At 46.8% G+C, this 17,498-nt stretch overlaps 1 protein-coding gene across 1 annotated transcript in view; it reads right to left on the bottom strand.

Moving 5' to 3' along the window:
• mettl24 (methyltransferase like 24) overlaps positions 1-17,498 on the bottom strand; it is a 33,330-nt gene that overhangs the window by 4,787 nt on the left and 11,045 nt on the right. Inside the window, exons 2-4 of the mRNA XM_060042322.1 lie at positions 14,033-14,131; positions 7,762-7,898; positions 3,254-3,485 (exon numbers count right to left, since the gene is read on the bottom strand). Of these exons, the coding sequence (XP_059898305.1) occupies positions 3,254-3,485; positions 7,762-7,898; positions 14,033-14,131 (468 nt within the window). The remainder of the gene's footprint in view (positions 1-3,253; positions 3,486-7,761; positions 7,899-14,032; positions 14,132-17,498) is intronic.

Genomic DNA, 17,498 nt, shown 5'->3' with positions numbered 1-17,498 from the left:
GCACTGATTAGACATATTGCTCATGAATAAAAGAGTCAAGAGGAACACAACTTTGATTTAATACAATTAATAAAAAAAAAAGAAATATGTATAAGCCTGGGCATGGAGTCTGGCGTCGAGTGGTAAAGTGTGAGAAGGCTATAAGGGTGCACTCTCACTAGGCCATCTGGCCGTGGCCGTTTTCACACCTAACCGTGCTCAAATCTGCCAGTGTGAGTGTGGCCAGTCTGGCCAGGCCAGGCCAATTTGGCCACTTGGGAGAGGTGTGCTGCTACGGTACGGGCCGCTACGGTACAGATGCTAATGAGCCGACACACGCACACGCACGGCTACGCAACCTGAGCTGGATGACGTATAGTCCATGCGACGACCATGGACATAATAAAGGCGACGAGCCTTCTTTCCCATTAAATGTAAACATATATCCAAATAAGCAACAGACTCAGCAAAGTGCGAACTGTGTTCTCTGTGTTGTTGTCCATTGTTGTTAGAACTCTGACTGGTGGCAGACTTTATTATGGTCCATGCAGCGGACGCTTGGTGATGACGTTTACGACGTGATGACGTATGTACAAGAGCCTACCGTGGCCACTGGCCAGGCCACAGTTGCGACGGCCAGGTGGCCTAGTGTGAGTGCAGGCCAGAGAACAATGGGGCCATTTGAGCATGGTTAGGTGTGAAAACGGCCAACGGCCACGGCCAGATGGCCTAGTGTGAGTGCACCAAGTCATGAATCAGTGGAGGTTATTATGAATGAGGGCGTTGAGGGGGGAAAGAAGAAGCCATTCGTTTGGAAGATCTGGTAAATATACTGTATTTTTGACCGAGGTCCATTCAAGAGAGATTTAACCCTAAGAAAAAAAAAAAAATATCCAAGCCTTTTGTTTGAGCAGTTTAGCTTATTTGTGGCAAGTGTCTGACCTTGAATTGTCAATAAACCTCTTCCAATGTGTACAACGTCCTCTCAATCCATATCTATGCTTATTAGCATGCATGCTATTCATCTACAGATTGTGTGTGTGTGAGCATGGGTGTTTGCACGCAAACAAGGCGTGTGAAAGTGAGTTTGTGTTTGTGTGTTTGTGTGTGTGTGTGTGTGTGTGTGTGTGTGTGTGTGTGTGTTTGTGTGTGTGTCTGTGCCTGTGTGTGTGTGTGTCTGTCTGTCTATGTGTGTGTAGTTTCATGCGCATTCCCATTGTGCAAATATGTGGGTATGATCATCTCCATAGATGCCTATCTAATGAGGAGGAACGCAGTCTCTGAGGGCCTTTATCAGGGCAACAATCCAGCATAATGATGCGTCCAGAAGCAACGCTGATGTGCTTTAGGAGTGTTGGCCTCGCCTCAATGCCAGAGAGAACACGCTGTAGCAGAGGAGCCAGTGATTAATTGCCGGGGTTACAATGGTTTCAGGAGGGATTCTCGGAAGAATGTTCTGAGAATCCTTCTGAAAGGAGAGATGTAAAGTACGAGAGCTAGAATAAAGATAATCCACCCACGCATTGGCGCCGATTACGGGGGGGCGGGGGGGACATGTCCCCCCCATTATTTGAAATACGAATTTTGTCCCCGGTCCCACGGTTGAACGCTGATTGGCTGTTACGTTACACATGTCACTCAGTGGCCACGCTGTTGAACGCTGATTGGCTGTCATCACGCGAAATTCGTGTCAAAGTTGAAATATTTCAACTCGAGCGAATTTGTCGCGCCACAAATCCTCGTGAACGCGCTCGCCTGTGAACGGCGAAAGTGTGGCGCGACAAATCAAAAAAAATCAAAAAAAATCGCCCGATACGCGTCTATACGTTCGTATGGGATCTTGTTGCCTCGTCGCGTTTGGTGTGAACACACTAGAGAAGTTTCAAGATAGACAGCCAAAATTGACATTTTTATTCAGAAAATAGCCGGTCCTTTTGCTTCCTGTAAAAGGCATGTTTGTGACACGATATGGATACATCATCTAGCCTGCATGCCATGTGGAGGGCCACATAAGGTAAGAAATTGGTTTACGTAAACGTTGCTGCTGGTTCTGTTTGCTCCTCATGCTGGTGCAACTGGAACCTGATTCTGGTTGGTGCTCCAGCTAGTATGCATTGTATAGATTGCAGCTAGTAGCAGCTACACACGGTGCGATTGCTATGCCAATGTGGTTATAGTTGTTTTGTCTGATTGAGATATGTGACGACTTGGAGCCTGGTAGGCCTATCCGGACATAAATATGTTCTCGCATAACCTGTGTGATTATCCTAAACTGTAAGGGATTTTATTTGCGGGCAATTTGCTTATGTTGTTGCAACGAGTGAAGTCTACATTGGTCCTTCGCAAGTGTTTACTGGTGGTCAGGATTTGGCAGATGCAATTCTCCTCCGGGCGCTTTCTTTTTTCTTCTTTTTTTTTTTTTAATGCAGCATCACATATGCTACCAGCAGCCCTTGCTCGTCTTCAAAAGGCTGATGCTCAGTACCTCGTTTCATTTTCTTACCCCCTTTACAGTCTGGCATTGTTTGTCTGGTAAACTTTTTTGATGTCAAGATAAGTGTTAAATTGCCAACACTGTTCTTTGTCCTGTGTGTATTAGTATTACTTATCCCGAGCCAATACCCTGGTGTTTCCAACGCCGTTTTGCAAAACAAGCCAAAACACAAACTGTGTATTCAACTTATTGTTCGAATAGGATTTTTAACACCTGACTATACACTGAGCATATTGTAATGCAGCGTTGAATGGATGAATAGCTTACATAAGGGTACCCAGCACTTTTCAAACCACACTCAAACTTATGGTTATTGTCCCCACCACTTCTAAAAACAAACTGACGCCCTTGCACCCACGTCTGCATTCATAACCTTTGTAACTCCTGGAAGTCTGACTGAGCTAACATTGGGACTTGAGGTCCTCAGGTGTCTTATTTCCTGTCTCCTAACCTGCATATGATATCGGAAACGTACTAATTCCAACCCTTAAACTCCATTATCCAATTAACGCTAACTCAAATCACCTGCAGCCCGGACATTTGCGTTCACGCGCACAGCCCCTCAGAGGTCTGAGTCAGCCCCTCCAGAGTTTACCCGGGTGGGCCCATAGTGCAAAGCCAGTGGGTGGGTCGCTGGCGTCTGATACGGCTCATTTCCAGCTGTGTGCAGACAAACCCCCTTTAGGACAAGACTAACCTGCCGTGTTTGAAAACGCAAAATAAAAATAAAGTACTTAAAAAGTGCTACAAATTCAAGATAAGGCGTGTGATGATATCCACCTCTCTGTGTCCAAAGTCGTTGAGGACGGCGGCCAGTTTCTTGGTGCTGGCGTGCTTGTGGCGCTGGGCCCGCGCGGCCTGGGGGGGGTCCCTCCAGTCCACGGAGAGGCGGTGCAGCCACAGACGGGGCTGCTGCTGGCGGTGGGGCTGCTTCAGGCTGGGGTCGAAGCAGTGGACCTCACAGCCCGCCTGGGCCAGGAAGCCCTCCAGGGCCCGCTCCTCCATACCCAGTCTGCAGCACACGCACAGACACGTACACGTACACGTACACGTACACACACACACACACACACAGACACACACACAGACACGTACACACACACAGACACACACACACACAGATATACACGCACACACACACAGACACGTACACACACGCACACACACACACACACACAGACGTACACACGCACACACACACACACAGACACACACGCATACACACACACACACGCCCAAATAATTAAATATCATGAATCAAATACATGCCTTTGCACAAATGCCCATTCACATAGACACACTTGAGTACACATTCACACACACACACACACACACACACACATTCACACACACACACACACACACACACACACACACACACACACACACACACACACACACACACACACACGCACACACAGGCACACGCATATTCACAAACGCACACAAAACAGAAAGGGGTTAGAGGGGGCGTGTAGAAGTATGCCGGTTGTACGAAAGATGGATGAATTGAGTGGATCCATTAGTGAAATTGCAGAGAAAAAAGTGGAATGGCTTCTTGTGTAGGATCAATAAAGTTAAAGGGACTTTGAATGAGGTTGTGTAATCACGACTCCATCTTGGCTTTCAAAGCTCAGTGCGTAATTCAAAAATATGGTCTGAGGTAGGGGGAAATGGGCCCCATTTGAGGTAGGTGGGAGCTTTGTTTTCATCCGTGAGAAAGGTTAATGTAGTTTTTCTCTCTTAAGGCCTGCTTATCTGCTCTTTGATAAAGCTTTGGGTAAATGTAGCCAGACAGACTCTCCCTGTCTCCCACCATCACTCTCTTCCTCTGTCCCCCTTGCATTTGCTTTCTAACGCGCACACACACGCACAAACACACTCACACACACACACACACACACACACACACAGACACACACACACACACACTTATCGCCCACATACCACACACACACACGCACACACACACACACGCACACGCACACAAACACACACTACAAGCACATATGACCCACACATCCACACACAGCACACACACACACACACACACACACACACACACACACACACACACACACACACACGTCCACACACACAACATGTAGAGTCCACATCCACTGCTTGTTTTGTGTCTTTCATTTCCTCTTCTTTTGATCGGCTGCCCAAAACTGATTGCCGTCCCCCTTATATGGGTGATGCTTTGTAGATTAATAAACAAAAATAAAAAATTGGTAAAAAGGACTGGACTGGTTATAATGTAGGACACGGAGCAGGTCAAATAATGCAGAGGGATAATGATAATTACAAATGAGATAATTTCTTTATTTTATGGATAACCCATACTTAAATGATGCTAATCACAGTCTAGTTTCAGAATACAGTCCTAATCTAGGATATTATACGATACCAAACACATAACACCAGAAACAATGCAATATTGCCTTCAATCACGTTAATGTCACGGCTGATTACACTTTAAACTGCCAACACAATTGGCCACAATTGTGATTATTCAGGTAGCATTTCCCCAGATATAAAGTTATGCGTGTTTGCATGTTTTGACTTTGTGCTCCAGATAAGAGCGTGGTGCAGAGTGCAGACAGGGCGATCAGTTTTTTGCAGACGATGACTTTTTGGCACGACAACCCCCATCCCCTCTCCAGCTCACTCTCTGCACTCCCTGGCGTCTTGTTTTCCCCCAGTCCTCGCTGTGATCGCAGCGCAGGGAGTTTCCCTCCTCAATGTTCTTCCTGCGGAGAGGTGAGCCCCGACCCGAGAACGCGTCCAGGAGATGAATTGGGAAGATAAGAAATCGAGATGTCGCTTATCTTTTTCTTTTACCGTTACACAATATTGTTCCTGCCATCTTCCCCTTAGGGATTAGGGATTGATAGCGTTGGCACTCAAATAATCGGTTAATTTTTTCCCTTGTCGTCTCTTTCACTACAGATGTTCGCGTCTACGGCTGAGCAAAAGCCAATGGGGATTTGTATAATTCGGGACATCACATAACCTTCATCCTATCTTTGCGAGAATATATGCAAATGACAGAAGGAGGCGTGCGGGGAAAGGGCATGCATGAGCTGCTTTTGACGTTAATTATACGGATGCTCCATTACCTAACCATAAACTGTGTCAAGTGAAACTATGCTCCAAAAGGTAGACAAGTAGAAGAGAAAGGCCAGGTCTGAGTGTTTCTCTCTCTACCACTGCTGTCTGCCCATCCAATGTTTATTCTAATATAATATCTCTGATATCCTAATCTAACAATATCTCCCCTAGTAAAGATCTTCCCGGAGGCCGAAGTACAATGTAATTACACTATCATTATTAGCTTTTTCAGTCAAAAGCACAGGGAATTTATTGTTGAGTTGGTTGTATAATATTGCATCCGAACTAAGGAACTAATAAGCATCGTCATCTATGTGTGTGTGTATGTGAGAGTGACTGAGTTTGTATGTGGGCAAAGGCTTGAGTCTGGTTAGTTAGTCTCTCTCTCTCTCTCTCTCTCTCTCTCTCTCTCTCTCTCTCTCTCTCTCTCTCTCTCTCTCTCTCTCTCTGTGTCTGTGTGTGTGTGTGTGTGTGTGTGTGTGTGTGTGTGTGTGTGTGCATCGTTATCTCAGCAGTCTTCCCACAGCTGCTTTTTCATTATTTCCCTGCCCTCCTTTCGTCCTATCTTTTCCTCCTGGACCTGAACAGCCCAGAATCCTCTGCAGTGCAGTTATCTGCTCGTCACTCTAATTCCCCAACCACGCTTAAACCTCGGAAACAACAAAACGCAAAAAAAAAGAAAAAAGAACAACACTCAATTCAACTCATTCTGCTTAACAGGAAGCAGAGGAGGTTGAAAGCGGCTTCAAGCCTCCTCATAAGACACTAGGGTGACATTGTGTGGGGCTTTGCGGCGTGTGTGCCAGCGATAAGATGTGGGCGGTGAGGGATAACAAAGAGAAACTCATTTAGACTGACTGGGATAACAAGCCGCTACGGCTAACGCAGGTCGACGTCTCTGTGTTAATCCTTTGCTCTTAGGGTCAGTGGGTCCAGATGCAGGGTGTGCCACTCTCCTGCACATTTTTGGCATACCTGGCTTAGAATCAGCGTGGTGACAATGGGGGTGTTTGTGGGTGCATGGGTGCGTGCGTGCTTGTGTGGGTGTGTGTGTGTGTGTGTGTGTGTGTGTGTGTGTGTGTGTGTGTGTGTGTGTGTGTGTGTGTGTGTGTGTGTGTGTGTGTGTGTGTGTGTGTGTGTGTGTGTGTGTGTGTGTGTGTGTGTGTGTGTGAGAATGCGTTCCTGTGTGTGTGTGTGATTGCATTAGTGTGTGTGCATGTGTGTCTGTGTGTGAGTGCATTAGTGCATACGTGTGTGTGTGTGTGTTTGTGTTTGCATGTGTGCATGCGTGCTTGTGTTGGGATGTGTTTGTGTGTGTGAATGAGTGCGTGTGTGTGGGTGTGGGTGTTTATGTGTATGTGTTTGTGTGTGTGAATGCGATCGTGAGTGTGTGTGAGTGTGTGTGTGTGTGTGTGTGTGTGTGTGATACATTTCATTTGCATGTGGTCTAATGAGGTACGCACGGCCAGGAATCTGGGTCATAGAGGGGCCACGGGAGGAACAGTATCGGCCCCCCAAAGCAGGGTTTGATTTAGCATCACGTACACGCACACAATACACAATATCACACTTTATATATCAATATCATGCTTTTCCACGTCGTAATTGGCGATACTGTTTTTGCCGGCTTCCTGTTTTTGGACAAGACAGATTTAAGTTAAGGGTAAATTGAGGTGAGTGGGTAAGGTGAACGCATTCCAGTGCTCTCTAGAGGGGCCAGTCCCGGGTAGGGGGAAGACCAAAATGTAAATACAACTCTTGGCTGAAGTAGAAATCTGATTTCAGATTCATTATTCTTCACTGTGTTAATTGGGCCGAGCCCTTTTGGCATAAATCAAGGAGAATATGCATAATGGTGTGTTACTGTAGGCAGCCTGTACATGAGGTTTTACACACTTTTCTTCTCTCTCTCTCTCTCTCTCTCTCTCTCTCTCTCTCCCCCCTGCTGCTAAATCCCTTTGCCCGTACGTCCCACCTTATCAACACCACGGATGCAGAGACCAAGGCTACTCCCGTCCCTGGCCACCCCAACCTCCCCCTCACCCCCCTGGCCCCTGGCTGAGAGAGAACCTGCCACTCACACGGCACAGTGCTGGAACCAAGAAGGAGTGTGTGTGTGTGTGTGTGTATGCATGTGCACATGTGTGTATGTGTAGCCACCGCCTTCCACTCACCCCAGAGAATAGATCCTGCAGTGCTTGCTGTGGACCTTGTGCCACAGGCTGTAGCTCTGATCCAGACAGACGGCCCAGGCCCCCAGAGACCCCTCACCCTCATCTGCCTTCCCATTGGCCAGGGAGCCACAGGACACCTGGGCAGGACCAGATCAAAGGGAGGGAGGTCCAGAGATCAGAATGCATGAGAGAGGGGGGGAGAGAGAGAGAGAGAGAGAGAGAGAGAGAGAGAGAGAGAGAGAGAGAGAGAGAGAGAGAGAGAGAGAGAGAGAGAGAGAGAGAGAGAGAGAGAGAGAGAGAGAGAGAGAGAGAGAGAGAGAGAGAGAGAGAGAGAGAGAGAGAGACCCCTTCAAATATAATATACCTTGAGTGGGCTCAGAAAGAGTAAAACAAAAATACTGATATTACAGGGACAGGGAGCGTGCAAATGGCTGTGTCTAAAAGCATTTTGTGTGTCGTTAACAGTGTCCCGCTTGTACACTGAGCTTGTTATGATGATGCGCTGCTTTACCCTTAATGCTCACCTTATGTAAATCATTAGGATGTCTGAGGGCTGTTTGACGAAGGGCAGCGTCCAATTGGTTGGTTTATGATGGTCTGTGCCTGTAGGCACTGTGTGTGTATATGTGTGCGTGTGTGTGTCTGTGTGTGTGTGTCCGTGCGAGTGTGTGTCTGTGCATTCACACTTGTATTCCACCTGGTGTAATTCCAGTGGGGCTCTGTGGATTGAATGACGCTTTGTTTGAAATTAAGCTTATGTTTATACACTCCTGTATGGATTTATATAATCCATTTCTTTACATAGGTTCATTTCTGGTTCCGTTTACCAAAGAATAACTATTTGCTCATTGATAAACCTTCACTGTAGCAATGCCAACGTTGTCTTGAAACTTTTTGTTTTTAATGAATTAATGAATGTTAAAGGTCCCATGACATGAAAATCTCAATTTATGAGGTTTTCTAACATAAATATGAGTTCCCCTAGCCTGCCTATGGTCCCCCAGTGGCTAAAACTTGCGTTTGGTGTAAAACGAGCACTAGCTGTTCTGCTCGCCTTTGAAAAAACGGAGGCTCAAGCGCGCTGATTTGGAAATCTGTGCTCATGACGTCATGAGGAATCTCAGCTCCTCCCCTTACTCTGCCTGGCCCGCCCAGAGACGTTGGCCCGCCAATGAGACTCGACCGTGCGAGCGCCACATGTGTGTGTGTGAATACACACACTGTAACGCAAGTGTTTCTTGTCGGTTCTTTGACGTGTCTTGTATTTCCACAACGAGACTGTCGTGGGGGTTATCTAAGCCATGGTTGAGAAGGAATTGGGGGAAAGGAACTTTGGCTTTGACTCCCTCAAGAACATGAACCACGACAAGGAGGAGAAAGGGATCTTTGCCGGGCAGCGCTTATGCACCTCCGCCTCCGGCGGTGGTCCCTCAGCGGGGCTCAAGCGGGAGACATTCGCCGCCAACAATCCCTTTCTCCTCCATGTCGTGGTTCATGTTCTTGAGGGAGTCAAAGCCAAAGTTCCTTCCCCCCAATTCATTCCCAACCTTGGCTGAGATAACCCCCAATACGAGTCTCGTTGTAGAAATACCAGATACGAGAGTCCGACGTGTTATGTGCCATCACACCAACAGCAGAACGGTTATCCAAATAACAAGGAAGTGTACAACACTTGCGTTACAGTCCTGGAGCTCTATATCTAAATAATATCATATACATAGATATCTATATCATATAACATATTGTGTGCGCCTCCAGACGATATTATGAATCACAAACGACTTTGTCGGATTCTGCGACGTCTCTGGTTCTTCCACTTTCATATCAACCTGAAGTCGACTGAACCGCGCGCTGCCTGCTGCCGGCTGCCCGCTGCCGGGCGATGGTGCCTCGCGGCAACCGGCGGCATGTCGCAGTTCATGTACTTCAGCGAGTCAAATCAAAGTTCCTTTCCCCCAATTTCTTCTCAACCATGGCTCAGATAACCCCCACGACAGTCTCGTTGTGGAAATACAAGACACGTCAAAGAACCGACAAGAAACACTTGCGTTACAGTGTGTGTATTCACATTGATGTGGACGTTGAAGAACCAGGAACGTCGGAGAACCCAACGCGGTCGTTTGAGATTCATAATATCGGCTCACACAGCTTTTGGCCGTGATAATATATATTATATGATATAGATATCTGTGTAGGCTATATGATAATATTTAGATATAGAGCTCCAGGACTCCCGTGTGTTCTAGAATATTTACAGAACACGGCTAAAGGCTGTGTGCGGCTCGCCATTGCGATACATCCACTGTAAACAGAGCGCATGGTGGCTGCAAGCTGCTCAGGGCCACACCCCCACCCTCCTCCTTGACACGCCCACCGAAACAGCGCATTTGGGGGAAGCTCAATGTGCGACTGGCTCGGAGTGGCTGTTACTCTGCACCACGGCTGAATTTAGGGAACGTCTTTGAATACTGTGTTAGTTGCCCACTAATACCTATATTAAAGAATACATAAAATAGCATGTCATGGGACCTTTAATGAAATGGAATTGTATAACTCTCCCTGCTCTCCCTCCATGGCCGTGTTTCCTTGGGGTCGTGTGACATGCATGTGGAGGTCGTGGGAGATGGCTGGCTTATAAGCCATAGATATTTGGTTTTGACCATAAATGCATTGAAATGCCTCATGAAGGTCCTGTGTTTACAAACATGCCTCTTCATGATCGGTGGCCACAAAGTACGAGCATGTGATCGCACGCCACTTCAACGCATCCATTCGCTCGAACAGTCTCTTGGGCAGACGTTGTTTGGGTTGTGTCTGTTGTTACGTTATCAAAAACGGTTGGGAACCACTGCCATGTGGGTTGGGTTGTTGTTCTTCTAAAAAATGTAAACTGCATGCGGCCATTCCCAGCATCAGAGCTTTGTCTCTTAATTGATTCCATCCCTCAGGACAATGATTCAGGCTGGCTTTTATTTCAGCACTACACATACTATAAGTGGCCGATATATAAACATGCTGTACTTCAACTTAAAATATTAAACCTTCTCCCACTTTCTCAGTTGCAGAGAACAGCCTGTGGGCGTATTTCTATTATACTAGAATCATGCAGATTTTCCAAGAAAAAAGGCTAAAACTTAATGATGTATTTTTCAGAATTTTTTACTTTGTATAATTTATGTGTATCATATCCAGTCAATTCCTTTTAGTTTATATTATAACTTACATGATTGTTATTGTCTCAAATCACGGAGCTGGAGCTCAGTGAGGGATTCTGAGTAGGCTGTAATTCTGCTCCCGGCCAAAGGGGTCAGTTATGAGAAGGAATCTCTGACTCTTACACGTAGCTTTTTCAAGGGCCATTATATAAGAGGATGCCGACTTGAACAACCAGCATGCCAATTGTTGGGTTTTGTTCCTACAACATTAAAATCTGAAAAGCCCCAGCGATGTCCCCCCTTGACGGCTGTCAGTCCCCTTCATGGCATTCTGCAGCTTGGCCTAATATAGCTTGGCTGCCAGTAGGCATACTGTTAAAATGCCAGTGAACCCCAAATCGTGTTTTTGTCTTGTTTTTAACATTTAATTTGGGTCATTTAGTCATATTTAATAAAATAATACTGCGATTTAGAATAAGAATTTGCTCAGAGAGGGTTAAGCTTCACGAGCATTTATAGCACAGTGTGAGTGCACTTTATAAACAACGTCGTCCACTCTTACTCAACGACGCATACTTGCAACTATAAAAAAGTATCACAAAGTTGTCATGGGCTGTAACCACGGGGATTACACCTCCCCTCTCCTAGAACTATCAGCCCAAAACCCATTTTTTTCTAATCTCACAGCTCTAATTCAAACTGAAACTGGAGGTTCATTGAGGGTTTAACGGTGGAGCGAGCTAAAGAGAGGGAGCCACAGTCAACGGGGGAACCGCGGGACAGAGGGAGACCTGTTTGTCGACGGCGTTACTGACGTTATGCGATTAATCAGATCCCGGTCGGCCGGTTGGTTATGGAGGCCACGCCGCGTTAACCAAAAGGCTATAGATCAGTGGTCTCCACACAGGAGTGAGATAATGAGTGTATGTTGGGCTGGTAGGGGCCGGGGATGCGTTGGGGAATGCGTGTGACCCATATCTTTTCTTTGAGATCTGATGATTTCTTTAACCCCCAAATCACATCTCTGATTGTGGTGTCAAGGCGACCCGAGACGGGGGGACCACCAGAATCAAACGACAATCAAACGGATGAAAGATCTCACACTTTGTCGTTTCCATGGCAACTAAAGGGCGCTTTCTGTGAAAGTGCCATTGTTAATGCGTTAGAGCCTAAGGCGCTCGCCAACATACAACCGACCTCGTACAATGAACAGCTCCTTCTCTGGACCGTTTGCGGCCCCTTCACTTCTGCGGCCTAATCAGTGGCATTGAGCTGTTGATTGATGGAGACGATCAGGTTGTTTCCTGACTGTGCCAGGGGTGGTGATTGGTCAATAGCGTTATGATGATGACAGCTGTGGTTTGATTTAGTATTCACAAGTCAATGTCTCACCGAGCCATTTTGCTGACGTGCCACGTTATGTTCAATATCCATATTGTTTAGCCCTATGCTTTTCTGAGTGTGTGTGTGTTTGCCAGTGTGTGCTTGCCAGTGTGGGTGTGTGTGTTTGCTGCAGGCTAGTCTCTTTAAGTAGAGTCTCTGCCAGATGCTGAGCCATTCTGGTATCTCAGCTCGGGACGCTGATCTATCTGCTCCCTGGCAGCCTGTCAGGGTGTCTGACGGACAGATACACACACACACACACACACACACACACACACACACACGCACACGCACACATGCACACAGGCACATACATGCACACATAAACTTACACACAGACACGCACACACACTTACACACAGACACGCACACACTAGCACAAAAACAAGTACACACACACACACACACACACACACACACACACACACACACACACACACACACTGTATACGCATTATGCACCACATGCCTGCTTTGTAAGATACAATAAAAGCGTTTCATCATGCGCGTCTGAGGACAGCGTGTTCCAGCAACACTGCGGAATGAATAACAGATGCCGGTTCACCAACCCAGGCTCACTTCAATAGGCCCTGCAACTTAAACAGCAGCCTGCAACTAAAAAGTCCCAACTTTGTTTCCAAGAAAGTGAAAGATGATGTGCAATTGGGATTACCCCAACCTTGACCACAGGTGAAAGGACAATCAATTCCAGCCCTTGCTCGTCCCTCTATTGTGGGCTAAGTCTCAGCTGAGCGAGGCCTTAGTGGGTTTCCAGCTATTCGCTGTGCCAGGGACAAACAAACAGAAGCGTAACATTGCATTGATTAGGTATTAGAGAAGGGGAGGGGGGGGTGGCTGTAGATTCAATCTCTATGGTAATCAATGGAGTAATGAATTAGGTCTATGTGCTCAGGCGGGACCAACACATGGCTCCCTGCGTGAACCCAAAGGGGACACAAAGTTAAAAGTGTGCTTAATTGTGCTGATAGATGATTGCTTCATTCACCTAAAGCGCTATGCTCCCTGTTATATTCCCCTCTGTAGATATTGCTGTTCCATGTTTTCGCTCTGTACCTCTTTTGATTAGCTATATGATAAGAGATTTGTGTTTGTATCCGATGCGAGGTATTTTCGTGTCTCATTGTTTTTTTTAAATTGGGTGCTAGGATTTGATTAGATTTTTCGATTGCGTTAATCTGCATCCATGATAAGCAGCCATAAGCCATTAGCACCGGGAGACGCTGACTAGACTGATGGGATTTCTCCATCATCTTTGGTACATAGAATGTAATAAGTGGATTGTTTTTTTACAGATAAGGCTGGGCCGAAGACTAGAGATGCTTTATTGCAACATAGAATAACCCAAATCCTAGATAATATGCCTTGGTAGGGAACTTCACTTTTCATGAAATGAATAGTTGTATGCTATGAAATATCCTCAAATGGTCGTCAATGATATTAAAAAGAAAAAACTGAAATGCTGAAATGTTTCTTTTACTAGGGTAGGATTGTGTGGCGGCTAAATGCTTCAACCTACAGTACTGTGTTCGATCCCCGAGGTCTGCGGCCTATCAGGAGCTACCCCTTATTAAGATGAACCCCTAACCACTCCTTAATGACATGTATGTACAATCCACTGTACTTTCCTCTGGATAAAAGCGTCTCCTGTGCTGACTAAATCGTTGACTGTGTTCTATTTAGCGTTCCCAGAAGGTGCCTCTGTCGTCTCCCACCTGCGGCGTGGTGATGTAGTGGAGGAAGCGCCCGGCCTCGTCCTCCAGGGACTGCTGCTCGCTCGCCCAGGGCTCCAGCTCAATGCGCCAGCGCAGAGCCTGCACGGGGAACACACACACCGGGTACATTAGGCACGACACACACACACGCGCGCGCGCACGCACACGCACACACACACACCCGGTAGCCAATCAGCGGCAGTGTAGCCAGTCGATAAACATAGAGCCGCTACCACTTCCTTGCATGCCATGGTCGTTTGCTGAAATGCGTTGAAAAGCACCGCAACAAAAGGTATGTTATTGTGTTTTAGCCCCGTTTCCGCTGTCTACCGCTGTAAAAAGAAGTGATGATTCCTTCCACAAAACGTTGAGGTCGTCGGCCTGTGACCGCACGGAAGAGTTGCATTGCAAAAAAATAACGGAAACATAAAATCGTTCCTCTGAAACCATTTCTCTCCTTTTACCTATAACATCCCCCTGACATATATTGACTAGGAGGTGTCCTTTCTAGTGCTGAGCTGCTGCAGCTCGTGCTGTCATATGTGTTATGGGCCCGCAGATAACCACATCTGTCCAGCGCAGCCCTTTTTATGTGTCACTTTGATACATTTGGCGTCAGTAGTCCAGTGCGCACGCACAACACGCACGCACACACACACACAAACACACACACGTGTGCACGCATACATACACACACACACACACGCCTGTGCGCGCACACAGACATGCAGACACGCGCGCACACATACACACGGACATACATACACACACAAACAGAACGACACACACACACACGCACGCACGCACGCACGCACGCACGCACGCACGCACGCACGCACACACACACACACACACACACACACACACGCGCACACAGCTCACTGAATCAGATCCCTCTAAACCTGGCAACAGCTCTGAACTGCCTCATCCATTTCACATAAGCATGTCTGTTTGTGATTACAGCTAATGGTTATGGAAGGAATGTGGGAAATATGGAGAGACAGAGTGTGAGTGACAGAGTGAAGGAGTGTACAAGAAGGAGAGCGCGATGTATCATAGTAATGTAATTGGCAAAATGTGACCTGAATTTCCAACGTTCATCTCCTTTCTTGTGTCTACCTCCCTGGTTAGACCGTTTAACTGAGCTGATACTGATTTTTCTGTTGTGGTATTTGAGGAGAGGGGTTTAGTGTGGTGTGTGTGTGTGTCTGTGTGGGAGTGGGTGTGAGTCTGTGTGTGTATGTCTGGTCTGCTGGCAGAACCTTCCAACAGGAAAGTGTTTCAATAGTACCCAACGTTTATTTTCCATTTTTCCAGGGGTCTGCACGGATCCCATTTGGCTCACCTAACAAGATGGTGTTTGGGTACGTGAAGGGCTCCAGGAGCATTAGATTAACACTGCAAAGGGCAAGCATTGACATTAAGCTCTCCCCCTCCCCCTCTTTCTCTCTCCGTTCCTTCATCTCTCTGTTTCTGCATCTCTCTCTCCTTCATCTCTCTGTTTCTTCATCTCCCTCCCCTCGCTCCCTCTCACTCTCCTTCGTCATCTCTTTTTCTTCCTTCTCTGTTTCTGCACCCCTCCCTCCCCTTCCTCGTCTCTCTGTTTGTTCATCACTCACCGCTCCTCTCTCTCTCTCTCTCTCTCTCTCTCTCTCTCTCTCTCTCTCTCTCTCTCTCTCTCTCTCTCTCTCTCTCTCTCTCTCTCTCTCTCTCTCTCTCCTCTTCCTCTTTTATTTCTTCATCTCTCTCTCTCTCTCTCTCTCTCTCTCTCCTCTTCCTCTTTTATTTCTTCATCTCTCTCTCTCTCTCTCTCGCTCTCTCTCTCTCTCTCTCTCTCTCTCTCTCCCACAGTCCATGTTCTCTCTATATAGGTCTGTGATATTCCATATTACCGTAGTTGTTGCGTCATGACCCAAAACACTCTGGCCTACTCCAGTCAGTGCTGCACAGCAGCCCTGCTCTTATCACTTCATGGAGTCAGTGGGACGGGGAGCAATATGTATTTCTAGTTCTTAGGGGAGGAAATATTGCCGTCAAATACCTGGTTCTGGCCTGCGTACACACACACGCATGCTTGTGCGCCCGCAAGCACGCACGCACACACCGACGCAAACACACACACACGCACGCACGCACGCACGCACACGCACACGCACACGCACACGCACACACGCGCGCAAACACACACACGCACACACCGACGCAAACACACACACACCGACGCAAACACACGCGCAAACACACACGCAAACACACACACGCAAACACACACACGCAAACACACACACGCAAACACACACACGCAAACACACACACGCAAACACACACACACAAATATACACAGACGGACATGCATATTTAACATCACTTGTATCATATAATACAATACTGTATGAAGTCTAAACTGCACTGTACTCGGACCCTTCTGCCGAGGCATCGCCACTGAAAGGCCCATGTGTGTAACTCCCTCCCAGCTGACTGCTACACTGAACACATGCAGCACACATCCAACTACCACTGCAGTCATGATCAATCAGCTATATTAAACCTCCCCTCCTCAAACACCCCTACAGTAGTCTGCCCCCTGGTACAGCCCTTCATTATTCTCTCCCACTTCCAATGTAAATCCTTTCCTTTTGCTCATTTTTGTCTGTATCCCTCTCTCTCCCCCGCCATTTCTCTCTCTCTCTCTCTCTCTCTCTCTCTCTCTCTGGCTCTCCCTCCCCCCCGCTCCCTCTCCCTCCCTTGCTCTCTCCGTCTCTCTCCCTATTGAGGTCTAAAAATTCAAATAAAAAGTCTGATCAGCACAATTTCATCTTCAGTAGTCCAAAGCTTGTATTTAATCCCATGATAAGCTTTAATCTCTTTGCTGCATTTTACATTTTCTTAGTTTCCAGATTGGCTTTCATTATTTTGAGGGACTGTCTCAACCCATCAGGCTAACGGTACATACTCTACACGTAAGTGATTCTTTTTTGACATAAGCCTGTGTGGATGATTTGCAAACACTGGCAGACTTAATATGTGCTCTCTAACCGCCCATGATCTAGTTAGAGGAGCCAGGCCGTAAAAATATAGCTGGCCCATAAAAACAGACAGCCAGCCTATAAAGCATGAAGGTGCTCCGTCGAAGCACCAAGCATCTCAGATGAGATCTGAGATCTGTCAAACAAGAAAGATTCAGGGATTGAGTACGGAGACTTATTGAGAGAGACTTATAGGGAGAGAGAGAAACCCAACATTTTTTGTTTTGTTTGTGTGCAAACCCACCCAAACACACACTAGCACAAACATAAATGTGTGTTTGCACAAAGATAATTGAAAATATTGGCCTGGATTTACAATCCTAGCTTTCTAGCCACCTATTGACATTTTAACTGCATAATTCAAACAAGGACGCACCCACATATACCTGTGCATATACTTGTGCACGTACACACACGGGCTTTGTCCAAGCAGGAGACAT

This window comes from Gadus macrocephalus, chromosome 21 (genome assembly GCF_031168955.1).
Source record: "Gadus macrocephalus chromosome 21, ASM3116895v1".
Classification (NCBI taxonomy): Eukaryota; Metazoa; Chordata; class Actinopteri; order Gadiformes; family Gadidae; genus Gadus; species Gadus macrocephalus.
Note: the sequence above shows the minus strand (reverse complement) of the source record. Positions and strands in the feature narration are given on the sequence as shown.